Source organism: Lolium rigidum, chromosome 2 (assembly GCF_022539505.1).
Source record: "Lolium rigidum isolate FL_2022 chromosome 2, APGP_CSIRO_Lrig_0.1, whole genome shotgun sequence".
NCBI classification, from domain to species: Eukaryota; Viridiplantae; Streptophyta; class Magnoliopsida; order Poales; family Poaceae; genus Lolium; species Lolium rigidum.
The window spans coordinates 268,425,165-268,439,058 of NC_061509.1; the positions used below are offsets into that span (position 1 = coordinate 268,425,165).

Sequence of the window (13,894 nt, forward strand, 5' to 3'; positions counted from 1 at the left end):
CCTTGCCTTCTCTTCTTCTTTTATGGCTCTTGCCATCCCCATGTTTGTTTCTCCTATATTAATATAAGGCAAAAGCTTTTTTGCCCGTTTCAAAAAAATAATCTTTTTAGCACACTAGAAGAACATATCTCACATCGATAATACAAAAAAATCAGTACCAGAATGTATCATCGCTTTAACACAAAAATGAATTTGATCATGCTTCTACAAGCATGATACATCAGGGCAACAGAAAAATTGGCTCATAAAATACATAGTACTAGTAAACTAAGAGCATAAATGTGTGATGCAACCATATATATGTAGATCTCCGCCACCAAAACGGACTACAGAGAGAGCTACTAGGGAGAAGATCATGTCCCAGCCGACAACCAACTTTACTTGCACTCGTTCTAGCATGCAAAATAAGACTAATGCAAAAAAAAAAAGGTCCCTAAGTTCCATTTAGCGAAGGAAATGGTCTGTCGATGGAGTGTGGACATCTCTTGATCTCACCTTTTGGCACCTGACCGTACACCGACAAGCATATCATGAAAGGTGATATGCTTCACCAACAGATTGCACATCAATAAAACCAATTAGCCATTACATACCCTCAATGGTTCACCAAAAGATTTTAATTTAAAAGTATCAACTAAAAATGAGTGAGGAGACCGGAGAGTAGTGCATGATGTAATTTTCACAGTATATGCAAAATTGTGGTATGGATATAATATCATCACTTCTGCCATCCACAAATGATCATAAAGCATATAAGCTAAACAGGAACATAATTAAACAAATAGCATAATTTTTATGATAATTACGAGACCATAACACATCGTCAATAAAAAATCTTATAAAATAAAGAGATGCATGGTTTTGCAGTGTGCTCGATTCCTCTGATACAGATTTATCATGCAACGACTCAACGCAAACCAATGAAGATACTTCCTATCATTCATCCTTTGCTGCAGCTTTCTCATGTCATCATGAGCACTGTCAACATCCAACTTGAGAAGTATAAAATAATATGCAGCTTGTTAACAAACGAACTGATATTTTAGCAGTGGTAAGAGTATACACGCAAATAGAATTTACTTTTTCAGTGGGTTCTTCCATTGACATGGCATTTGATTCTTCCTTGTGGTGCTTCTTCAAAGTGGAATGTCCAGGCAGAGCTGCATCACAATGGGCATCGATAGTTGACATCCACCAGGTGGTGCAGCTTTCCCCTATTAGACATATGGTTGATTGATGGGTATTAGATATACCACATGAAGATTAAACTGATCATCTATTGTGTTAACTATGCAATTGTAGGGTGCCAAACAGTACAAACGGATGTTTGACTTACTTCATCACGGGTAGTACTTGATTCTTTCGTTTCATGTTTCTGATCGATTGAACCTGCATCTTGCCTCAACTCATTGGAATTTCATATGAAAATTCATAATAATAATTTTGCATTGAGGGGTAAAAACGACCTTCTTTTACCATAATTCCTATTGAGAAACGAGTAACTTTGATTAATATATAAAGTTAATATCAGAGGGCAATGTCGCTAGCTATTAAGTTAACCTTCAAGCATATGTTGTCTCCACACAATTTGCAGACCAGATTTTTAGTAGTACATAACACTAGATACAATTCTAGTTTCTGAACAGCGAGCGTTAGATCCCCATGCCTGCTGCCATACAAACCTGAAAAAAAAGACCCAGATTTAAACATGATATTACCACCTCCAAGAAATTTTGCAGTGGAAGGAAAAGCAAACTTTTGCAGGGCGCCGTGATGTAGGACGTCTCCAGAATGTCTAGGTCGCTCCCCTGTGCGAGGACGCGCAGGCCAACCTCTCTGCCTCCCCACAAGAAATGGGCCCCATAGCAGCAGCTGCTGCCGCCATCGAAGGAGGTCATGCTGAGATGAGGTACAAGGAGGACGAGGAAGGTCGGGCGGAGATGCGGCCAGCTGCGGCGCCCGGACACGCTTGCCGGCGGTTCTTATGGCCCCGAGGATGCCAGCGTCCCTGAGGGGGAGGGTGCTGGCCGGCCATGGCCTCTGCGCCTAGGGGGTAGAATTCATATGGAGAAGAGCCGGACAGGAGGATGGAGTTACAAAACAGAAATAAAAACTCTCCACTTCTCTAGGTCTTCCTTGTGTTTCGGTTTAACTCTTAGCCCAGTTCGGTGCCAGTGTTTTGTTTCAGGTTTGGGCCGGTTTTGGAGTGTAATTTTTGGGCTCAATTAAAACACCTCAAAACAAGTCAAAACACTTGTGGGCTGTTCGGTAGGCTGGTTTCGGGCCGGTAAGGCCCAAGAAAACCCTCCAATACCCGTCGGGTTGGTGTGGAATAAAAACGCCTCACCCCCCTCGCGTTTTCCCCTGGCGGCACAGGGCAAGATCGAGCTGAGTTCTTTGTTGTCCATGGCGATCGGGACGACCCGGCAACGGATCGGGTGAGGCAACTCGGAGACCGCATGTTCCAAACTCGGTGAACCATTGAGGGTATGTAATGGCTAATTGGTTTTATTGATGTGCATTCTGTTGGTGAAGCATATCACCTTTTTGATGATATGCTTGTCGGTGTACGCTCAGGTGCCAAAAGGTGAGATCAAGAGATGTCCACACTCCATCGACAGACCATTTCCTTTGCTAAATGGAACTCAGAGACCTTTTTTTTGCCTTAGTCTTATTTTGCATGCTAGAACGAGTGCAAGTAAAGTTGGTTGTCGGCTGGGACATGATCTTCTCCCTAGTAGCTCTCTCTGTAGCCCGTTTTTGGTGGCGGAGATTTACATATATATGGTTGCATCACGCACTTATGCTCTTAGTTACTAGTACTATGTATATTTATGAGCCAATTTTTCTGTTGCCCTGATGTATGTCACAACAATGTGTCTGTGAGATCAAGAGATGTCCACACTCCATAGACAGAGATGATCTTGTTGCTGAAATGCATACATTTCTGTACTCATGCTTGTAGAAGCATGATCAAATTCATTTTTGTGTTAAAGCGATGATACATTCTGGTACTGAATTTTTTGTATTATCGATGTGAGATATGTTCTTCTAGTGTGCTAAAAAGATTATTTTTTTGAAACGGGCAAAAAAGCCTTTGCATTATATTAATATAGGAGAAGCAAACATGGGGATGGCAAGAGGCATAAAAGAAGAAGAGAAGGAAGGGAAAGAAAACCCGCCCGAAAAGGAACAAAACAAAACACTGTCAGCCTAAAAGCTCCGCCAGGTTCTTAGTGCCGGCAAGAACCCAACCATTTCCTTCTTCCCTGATCTGCATGACAGTCGAGGGCAAGGAAGATTTGTTGCTAAAAAGATTATATTTTTATTTGTGATACAAGTTTAGTTTAAATTGTCAAAAACGATTGTCTTTTATCCATTTGTGTTGAATACACTTGAAAACACTAGTTTGTAAAGCAAGTGTTCCAAACAAGTGTTTTGACAAGTGTTTTGGATGAAAGGGTTTTGGGTAGTGTTTTGGATGGTTGGTGTTTTCACCCAAAACACCCCTCAAAGCACTCCTCAAAACACATAAAAACACTGGCACCAAATGAGACCTTACGTGTAATCAGGACCAGATCCTTCTTAAAAACTGCTCTCCGGGCTTGGAACGTTGGATGTATCTTCTCAAAGATTAGGTTCTCTCATACTATTATTTTCCGAGAGAGATCTTGTGAGGTCTGAATTACTATTATGATTGGGTAGGGTCGAGGAACATGGATTCACCTTGGCCTTTCCCTTCCCCATCTACAAGAAGAAGGGCGATTTGTGCAAACCCAGGGCGCTCCACCTCGCCGTCGCCGAATCCGCGGCTCCCTCGCCCTCCGCCGGCCGCTCTGGCGGCGGGAGGACGGGGGAGGCCCGATTCGCGACGTGTATATAGTCTAGGTGTGTCTAGGGAGCCAGCCGGTGGCATCGTGGAGGCGGCGGCGCGACTGGATCGGCGTTTTGCAGGTGGTGGTCTCCCCTTCGACGGCGAAGTTCCGGTGGAGCTCCGCAGTGGACCAGCTCCTGTCTGCGTGCTCGCTGCTCCGTGGAGTGGCCGTGCACGGCTCCGGGGGGCCGGAGTTCGAGAGATGGTGGATCCGGCGGTTGAAGATCTGGAGGAGGTTGGTGATGTTGAACGGTGCGACGACGATGGCGGCCATGGGTGCAGGTCCTTCGGGACCATTGACCGGCGACTTCCCGTTCCGCCTGGGGGCTGCTTCGATCCAAGGCGTCAGCGAGCAGCGGCGAACGGCGCGCCACCGGCTCGTCCACGGCGCTGGCATAGTCGGGTTGCAGAGGGGCTTGGTTGTAATTTCTTTTTCTGTGTGAACCTTTCTGTAATTTATCCGTTTTAATATCATCTCCTTTTATCGCAAAAAAAAGAGGAACATGGATTCATTCATATTCACCACTAAGTGCCTATACCAGTCGATACTAGAATTCGTACTCTTGGAAATTTCTTTAGTGGGAATTTTCATTGGACCGTATCATGCTTATCCGATTGGCATTTTCTGTCCACTGGGACTTGTTGACGGCCTGCACTCCAACTTGTGGCCGTCACACAAGCGCACATCCAAGTCAGTCATTGGCGCCTTGTGGCCTCGTGGGACTAATCAATAATGATCACGGATGGGCGATAATGATCAGAATCGTCACATGTCTCTCCGGCAAATCCAAGAGATACCTCAAGGGCGCGTTTTGTAGGCTGGACCGGAATTCTGCACCACTAGTGTAGCGAGATGGACGTCCCTATCGTCGCGAACGGGTCACGGATCATATTTGGCCATCGTTTGGCAGCCTATGTTGCATCGGCCCGAACAGAAGTACAGGTTGTTTGGATGCCGCGCAAGACAAATCTTCTTCTCACCACATTTAAATATGGTGACCTTACCATCACATAATAGCACAAAAAAAATTCAAACACGATCATAATCACAGCACACAGTTAACGAACAGAATAGAGTACTTAGTACCTAATCTAGCGTCAGAGTGGTAAGACGCCTACCTAAACCACTACCTAGATGCAAAAGCAATGTTCAACAGCCTCTACACAGGCCAACATTGCAGTCACATATGCACAAAATCATGTGTTTACCAGCCTCCTAGAGGCCATCACAACTACTGATGGTGACGATTAGACATAAGCAGAGACAAGGATCAAGCACCAGGACCTTAACGGCGAGGATCGGCATAAGGGCCCTCGCGATGCCTCATGCTCGAGCACGAAGTCTCCTTCCTGAAGACGTCGACCTTGAAGCCGTCGTCCTTGGGGGTGAAGACGATCGTGTCGTCCACGCGGAGGCCAAGCCTATCGGCGAACTCGTTCCAGGACTTGATGAAGCCGATGCGCTGGCCCGTCCACTGGAGCTGCACCTTCCACTCGCAGCGCTCGCCCAGGTACAAGCACACCTTCACGGGGGGGCATTGTTCTTCAGCTTTTACTTGGTGATCAGGAGCTGCTCCATTTAGGGCGGCACAGCGAGGGCAAGGAGGTCGTGGCTCTCCACCTGCACGAAGAACGCCGGCACCCGCACCCTGGGAGCGTGGCCTAGGTCAGCAGGACGGTCGGCGTGAACCCTTGGCGCGGTGATCTGCTGATGCGCTTGCATGAAGGCTACATTTGGATCACGAAGCTGCACCCAGATGGCCATGTCCCTTGCGTCCAGTATGGGCTCTTCCGAGAAAAATTCTAGGAAGGGCCGGTTCTGCCGATGCAATGACAATGCAAAGAGTTAGCGATCTTTGTCTTTGCTGAGGTCTGATGGCAATGACAAGATCAAGTCCATGATGGCAATGGTAAGCACAAGCATTGTCATGGACAATGCCAATGACAAGCACACGCATTCTCATGGACAAAGGCAATGACAAGCTCAAGCATCATGGACTTGACATTGTCAAGTCCATCATGGTGCTTGAGCTTGGCATGGACAACTTCAACCACTATCATGTACAATGGACAATGCCAATGCTAATGCCAATGTCAAGCAGTCAAGCACTCATGCACATTGCCATGATTCCTATCTACATTCACATCGATCTGAGCGGCCGGACAACTATGTGATCTACAATATCATCTAAGCGGAGGAGGAGGTGATTGAGGGTACTTACGATTAGGTGGAGCGAGAGCGGCCTAGTCGGGGGAGGAGGAGGACACGCACAGGCGCCGGTAGGTCTTCGAGGAGGTCGCACTCCAAATCCGGGTGGAGGAGAAGGCTGAGCCGAAGCGTAGGCCCTCTGGCAGGGCGCTGGTGTCGCGGTCGGGAAGCGGGGCACCGATGGAGTTGTCGGTTGCCGACGAGCATAAGGTCGGCTTAACCCCGTCGGCGGCGCGACGTGCGGTGCGCCATTCAGTGCAGCCGGACACGGCATGCCCCATGGCATCGGCACGTGCATCGGAGTCGACGCAAACCCCGGCGGGGGCTCCATCTCCCTGCTGGAGCCTAGTGCACCTGCCGCCATTGCGGCCGCCCTTGCCGTTGGAAACCCTAGTGGGGAGGGGGCAAAAAAACCCGTTGTCGAGGGATCCGCCGGTGGAATCCCGGTGGCTTGAAGAGCAGCGACGGCGGCGCTGCGAGTTGCCATGCCGGCCGGCCTCGTACTCGCGAACGGCAACAACCGATTATAACACCGGCATGCGACCGGCATCGATCTGCGGCGCCGAGTCGCGGTCTCCGGCCTCGTACTCGCGGACGAGGCGTAGGAGCGCCTTGTTGGACCTCGTGGCCGTCGGCCGGACGGCTGGATCCATCAGAGAGGAAGGCGGCGGAGGAGGCGAGGAGGCCATGACGGCGGTTGATGCGACATGGCGATGACTGTCAGTGAGAGGAGTAAATGGGGAGAGAGAAGGAGGGAACCGGTGCCTGGAAATGGGGAGCGAGGACCAAGACAACGCGGTGTCTCCCGCGCTTCTCCATGCATGCAAACGTTGCACGAGGGCGTGCAACATGGCACGACAACAGGACATGCCCGCTGAAAACTGCCGATTCGGGTAATTTGAGAACAGGTTGAGCCACAACGTGGAACTCTTACAAGCAACCAAAGACCGGTTTTTGCTGGGCCGATGCGAGTCAAAGGGTTCCCAGCCTACCAAACGCGCCCCAAGTAATCTCTCCGGCAATAATGATCACGGGTGGCCGATTCCATGATCAGAATCGTCGCATTTCTTGCCTGACGAAGTCTAGCCGTGATCGGTAGACCAGACGACGAGCATCCAGTAATGAAATCTTGGGTCAACACAGCTAGCCAGTCCGTGACGCTGTGGAACTAGCTAGACATACCAATCCATCCCCGAAATCCCAAAACACTCGTGGGCCTCGTGGCTACTCCCATCTCTCCGGCAACTGCATCAGGGTTGACCGTGTGATATTGTTCAGGCACCCCCTGTCCCAGGCACCCCCATCTCTCAGGCGATCGCATCTTCTCCGGTGTCCTCAGGTGTGATCTTGGTTCTACTCTGCCACTTCATCCTAGACCCCTGTATCTTGTTGTCTAATCATAAGTCAAGAAGTAACTGATTATTATTATTATTATTGATTACAGTCTCCGTTTTCACCCAAGTGCTATGAGTCCTGCCAATCTCCTCCTCCTCATGATTGCAGCAGCAGCACCGCCGCTCTTTGCGGCACAGAACTTTAATGATAATTCAACGGCCGAACCGCCGACGTTGTGGATCAACAATGCTCAACTCGGTGATTCAGCCATGCGCGTCATTCTCCAAGATGACCCCGGATACTTTGGCACAGGATTCATATGTGCCACCGACACCGAACCCACATGCAAAGTTTACCTATTTGCCGTCTTCTTTACCATCGTTAGTGGTCTGGGTCCAGTGATCTGGTCTGCCAACCGGGATCACCCTGTAAAGGAAAACGCCACCCTTGAGTTTACCTTGGGTGGGAACTTAGTCCTCCGTGATGCCGATGGTAGTTATGTCTGGTCAAGCGGCAGCTCAGGCCGGTCTGTAAATGGCATGGTGATCACCGTGATCGGTAATCTGGTGTTGTTTGATCACAGAAATGCTACAGTATGGCAGTCATTTGATCATCCTACTGACACATTGGCCCTTGGACAGTCACTTGTGGAAGGTATGAGGCTCACATCAAGTACTTCTACAAGAAATCCGACTGAGGGTCAGTTCTATATCACTGTACGCCCCGATGGATTAAATGCTTATTATGCTGAAGGACCCACATCCTCACAACTCTACTTTTGGTACCAGATGAAAATAGGAAAGATAGGAAATGATCCAACAAGGGCCACATTAATGGATGGAAGCCTTAGCTTTATTTTGCGGCCAGATATGAGCGATAATATATCATTGCCAACATCTAATTACATCCCGTACATGAGATTAGATCCAGATGGACACCTGATGCTATATGGCCTGTCAATTCCTAATAGTGAACGTGTAGTGCTGCACGGTGAGGTGCTGTATGATGTACTGGGGTCAATGGGTATGGATAACTGTGCTTACCCAAAAACCTGCGGGGAGTACGGCTTATGCATGAGGGGGCAATGCACTTGTCCACTCCAAAACAGTTCTAGTTCCAGCTACTTCAAGCCAGTGGATGAGCAGACACTAGATCTTGGCTGCATGCCGCTAACTCCAATCTCTTGTCATGAAATGCAACGCCACCAGCTCTTGAGCCTTGCAAATATTAGATACTTTCATGACGACCAAACGGTTTTGAATGCAACAAATGAAGATGACTGTAAGCAAGCTTGCTTGAAGAACTGCTCCTGCAGGGCCGTTCTGTTCAGAGCTGGAGGATGCGTGTGGGTGACGAAGGTCTTCTCTTTGCATGCAATACAACCTGAAAATGCTGATTACGACTCCGCTTACCTCAAGGTGCAACTTATCCCCTCAGTTTCTGCACCCAATGCGGACAGAAAGAAGGTGATCTTAGCTACTACATTTGGAACTATTACTACTCTTGCATTGCTTGTCATTGTTGTCACTCTTTATCTTCAAAGGAGGAGAAAGTATGAAGAGAAAGATGAATTTAATTTTGATCAATTGCCTGGAACACCAACGAGATATTCTTTTCAAAAGTTGCGCGAATGCACTCAAGGGTTCAGTAAGAAGCTCGGAGAAGGTGGGTTTGGGTCGGTTTTTGAAGGTAAATTTGGTGAAGAGAGAGTTGCAGTGAAACGTTTGGAAGGTGCTAGACAAGGAAAGAAAGAGTTTTTGGCAGAAGTCGAGACTATTGGAAGTATTGAACACATCAATCTTGTCAGGCTGATTGGCTTCTGTGCAGAGAAGTCTGAGAGACTTCTGGTATATGAGTATATGTTGAGAGGGTCGCTTGATAGGTGGATCTATTACTGCCATAACAATGTGCCTCTTGATTGGTGCACACGTTGTAAGATCATCCTTGATGTTGCGAAGGGCCTGTGCTATCTTCACGAGGACTGCAGGAGAAAAATAGTTCATTTGGATATCAAACCACAAAACATCCTCTTGGATTGCAACTTTAATGCCAAAGTGGCTGATTTTGGACTATGCAAGCTAATAGATAGGGATCAAAGCAAGGTAGTGACTATGATGAGAGGAACGCCTGGATATCTGGCACCTGAATGGTTGACATCACGGATCACTGAAAAAGTTGATGTCTACAGCTTTGGAGTTGTCATCATGGAAATAGTAAGTGGAAGGAAAAATATTGACAACTCTCAGCCCGAGGAGAATGTTCAGCTCATAAATCTCTTACAGGAAAAGGCTCAAAATAACCAATTGATTGATCTGATCGACAAGCATAGTGATGATATGGTCTCACACCAGGAGGAAGTAGTTCAAATGATGAAGCTTGCAATATGGTGCCTACAACACGACAGCATTCAAAGGCCTTCAATGTCAATCGTGATCAAGGTACTGGAAGGTGCGATTAGCATAGAAACTTTCGATGCAAATTCACTCATGTTTGTTCAAGATAACCCACCAACATATTCAGTTCCAACTCAAGCATCCATATTATCTGGCCCAAGATGAAACGGGCGGGTAATGAGCAGAAGAATGTCAAGTTATGGACTACTGCTTTTGTATCCTATACTATTTGTATTGTTGAAATATGATAGAAATTCAAAATTGTAGTCAACAATAAAGCGAGCACTATCGGATGGCACGAAAAGAAACCTGCAGCAACCAAGTCATGAAGGAATGAAAGGAAGGGTTATTACTAATTCTAATGGAATAATAAATTGACAGCAACCAGAGAAACAATTGGTTCCATTTGTTGAAAGTAATGTTAATGTGCATCAGAATTACAAATGGAGCTGGCTTTGTCTGCAGCTGAGGGACGGTTTTCATTCACCGACCACTAACTTGCATTTCACAAGGCCAAGGGAAGACATTATTACTCATTAGATTGTTTTTTAGGAAACCTTTATCGGTTCTTTGCAAATGTATAAAGTTGATACGCCCACGAAAGGGTCCATTTGCTTAGCACATGCCTTGAGGCATTCCTGGTAGAGGTTGTATCTACAGCGGTATCTTGGTGCACGGATACGACTTTTGATGGCTTTTATCGTTGGTCATGTGTTCTACTTGTGGTTACATAAACTAGAATAACTCACGAGCAAATGATGGGGTGCGAATTTGACGTCTCAATTGATGAGCAGACGAATTTGGACACTTCATCCAACATCTACATGACTGAACTGGAAACAGCTATGACCGTTTCACAATCTACAGAAACCATTGAAAGCTCTCTGAATAAACGACCGGATGCGGCCGCAGCGGAGCAAGCGGTGCTGGTCGATGGCGGCTCGATTTGGACACGACCGAGCAATTCCACCATTTTCCTGTTATCTTGCCCCCTGCTCCCGGTGACGGATCGTCGAAGCAGTCCAGTGAGGAGGCGGCGGTGGCAGCGGCGCCAGCAGTACGCTCGACGACGGCTGGATTTGTAGTGGAAGACGCGACGAAGAACGATGAGTAGTGGGGGTTTAGATTTGTGTTTGGATATCGACGTGGTCACAAATCTAAGTGCAGCACAGAATCTAGTGCATGAAAGAAATAAACTAGAGTTTGGTAATTCTAGTGGACTAAAGTAGCAGTAGACACAACAGCAAGCTTACACTGGAATATACTTCTACGATAAAGCAGAATAGGAAAGTTTCCGTAAGACACAATATAAACTGTGTTGTATTTTTATTCCCCCTTTTATGTTTCGCTCCCTATCTAGATATAGGTTAAAATCCACACAAGCATATTATTCCCTTTTTTATCATTTCTCTTTCATGGATGACATGCTAAAGTCAAGCACGTCACCATTGTTCTATTGCAGCACAACTCATAAGAATGATGGCAAATAACTACTAAGAACATGGAAATGCATGATTGATCCGAAAATAATTGAGAGACCAAATTAAGCATGTGCACCTTAGTGCAGAGTAATGCAAAAGGCGCATTGCAAATTTACATCTTCTACAACACACATGTGCCCACATCAACCTGCAAAAACCAACCAAGTAATGAAATAAGGAAAGAAAGGTACACAGCTAATTATAATAGAAAAATACATTGGTAACAATGATATAAATGGTTGGTTTCATTTGCTGAAAGTTGTATTAGTGACCATCACAAATTCACAATTACAAATGGAGCTACCTTGTATGCAGAGAGATGGTTTCATTTACCAAGCACCAATTTGCATTTCACAAGGCCGTGGGAGGAACCTCATTGCTCATAAGATATTTTTTTTTTGTAAACTTGTTGATTCTTTGCAAAAGTATCAAGTTGATACACCCCCAAAAGAGTTCATTACATCTAGGATGTTTTGAGCCATTCTCTGAGGCTTGTATCTGTATCTGTATCTAGGTGCACGGATACGACTCTTTCAGCTTTTATTCTCGGTCATGTGTTCTACTTGTGATAATACAAAATAGAATAACTCAGGAACTGTGGATCAGTTTGTAAGATCACATGATGAATTTTTAGATAGCTGCACATGATATTTCAGCAGAGGTTGGGGTGCAAACTTGACGTCTGAACTAAGGAGCAGAAGAACTTGGACACTTCATTGAACATGTATATAATACTGAACTGAAAACAGTTATGAGGCTATGACCCGTTCACAATGTACAGAAAACATTTGTAGCTATCTGCATTACGATACGGCTTAACTAGATGGAGTGAATCTCGAACAGACACTAGGATAAGCAAATCGTGTAGGCTCAAAACGCTCAAATACGCATATGGACTCCACCTGACCAACCTGAACACTATACATTAGATGCAATCAAGCAAAGGAGTTCCCCTGCATAATTAGGCAGCTCACTGCTAATCCATCCATGAACGGAAGTAATCAAAATCCATCCCGCGGGAGCTTGCAAAAATCAGCAGACACCATGTCACCATCCATCAGTTGATGCCGAGGGCGAGTTGCAGAAGCCAGAAAACAACAGACTGAACTCAAAGGTGCCATTTATATGGAGTCGGAGAAGTCGGCCGGGATGGAATCACCAGTAGACGCAACGGCCCAGCAAACAGAGCACCGGAGGAGGCCGTGGCCGAGCAGTTGGTGGTGGTCAACGGAGGCCGGCGCTACGCACGACGGCAGAATTTGTAATGCGAGAGCGAGACCCACGGGGAGTGAGGATTTAGATTTGTGTTTGGGCAGATTTGGAAAATGACATACAGTAGCAAAAAAAGTTGACCGGAATTTTATTTTATCTTAACAAAAAAGTTGAAGGGCATGCCATAGTAAAATAAATTATTATTTTCAAATTGGCTGGAGCCATTAGATTTTTTTTTTTTCAAAATGTAGTGTAAAAGAATCTTCAGTTTTTTAGTATTTAGATAATTTTGCCGCATGGTAGTACTAGAAAATCTATATGACTAGCCTAATAAAAGTATTATGGGTAGTATTATACATGTCATGTTAACAAAAATTTATATGTGTTGTTTCTCTAAAAATTTTTTTTGATGTGTCACAATAAATTAATAAAAAAAAAGATGAGATTGGTATCATAGGTAGATACGATATCATAGCACTTAAAACTAAAAAATTTACTAGCAAAAACATTATATACACACATTTGCAAAAGTAATATACGAAATTAAAACAGAGACACCACCACGTTAACCCACATCTAGGTCTTTCCGCGCCTCCTACTAGCGCCGTCGCCGATCTGCCCCGCCTCTGTGGCCTTCGGGCCATCGGGGTGTGGTGGATCGTGGCTCTCGTCGGCGGGAGGGCTCCACCCCCTGTTTTGTGGGCTATGTTCTCCGTTTTTAGGGTCAAAGTTTGTAGGGGCGGTGCTCAGATGGTGGTGGCACCGCCTCGTGCAATAAGGTTTCCCCGGCTTCAACCCCATCTCGGCGGCAACGTCGAGAGGTTTGTGGGAGTGGTGCCGTCTTCCAGGTTTTCGTCTGGCTGTGGGGATCTTAGGATCGTCAACGAGCTTTAGCGGCAGTTCATCCTTCTTCTTCGTCTTCGGAACGGATGTGGTCTTCTTGACTCGTTCGACGACTTCTCGTCCGCAACCAACAACGTCAAGCCGACTCGGGGAGTAGCGGCGGCGGCGGCGCGCCGTCGACACGGTCTGGAGGTTGAAGATGAAGGGCTTCTCAAGGATCTCATTGTAATTTTTGTTTTTCTTGGGGTGCTTTGTACTGTTCGCTTTTTCTTTTAATGCCAGTGTCATATTCGCAAAAAAATACACATATTTGCAATGAGAATACTAAAAAACGTTAAATATGATGAAATGATACTACTTTAGGATATTATGCATTGTAGAGGTGATATAGTATCACGTGCATTATACTACTTCTACTACTAATCTAATAAATCTTTGTGTAAAGTATAGTTGAAGCAAAAAAATTACTTTTGTCCAATCCTGGGGCAGCCTGATGCAAAGGTGAAAAAAGTGACAGTCTACGTCTGCAAAGCGTAATTTATACTAG

At 46.0% G+C, this 13,894-nt stretch overlaps 1 protein-coding gene and 1 long non-coding RNA gene across 2 annotated transcripts; one reads left to right on the forward strand and one right to left on the reverse strand.

Moving 5' to 3' along the window:
* Window positions 1-439: 439 nt before the first annotated feature.
* Window positions 440-2,085, reverse strand: LOC124688750. Its single transcript, XR_006998616.1, has 3 exons — window positions 1,757-2,085; window positions 1,337-1,682; window positions 440-1,214 (listed from the first exon to the last, which is right to left on the reverse strand). It is a non-coding gene; the product is annotated as an uncharacterized LOC124688750 (long non-coding RNA).
* Window positions 2,086-7,530: 5,445 nt separating this feature from the next.
* LOC124693415 (G-type lectin S-receptor-like serine/threonine-protein kinase SD2-5) lies at window positions 7,531-10,369 on the forward strand. The gene has a single exon (XM_047226888.1). It carries the CDS (start codon window positions 7,550-7,552, stop codon window positions 9,974-9,976), a length of 2,427 nt encoding a protein of 808 aa, XP_047082844.1. The 5' UTR covers window positions 7,531-7,549; the 3' UTR covers window positions 9,977-10,369.
* The last annotated feature ends 3,525 nt before the right edge of the window (window positions 10,370-13,894 follow it).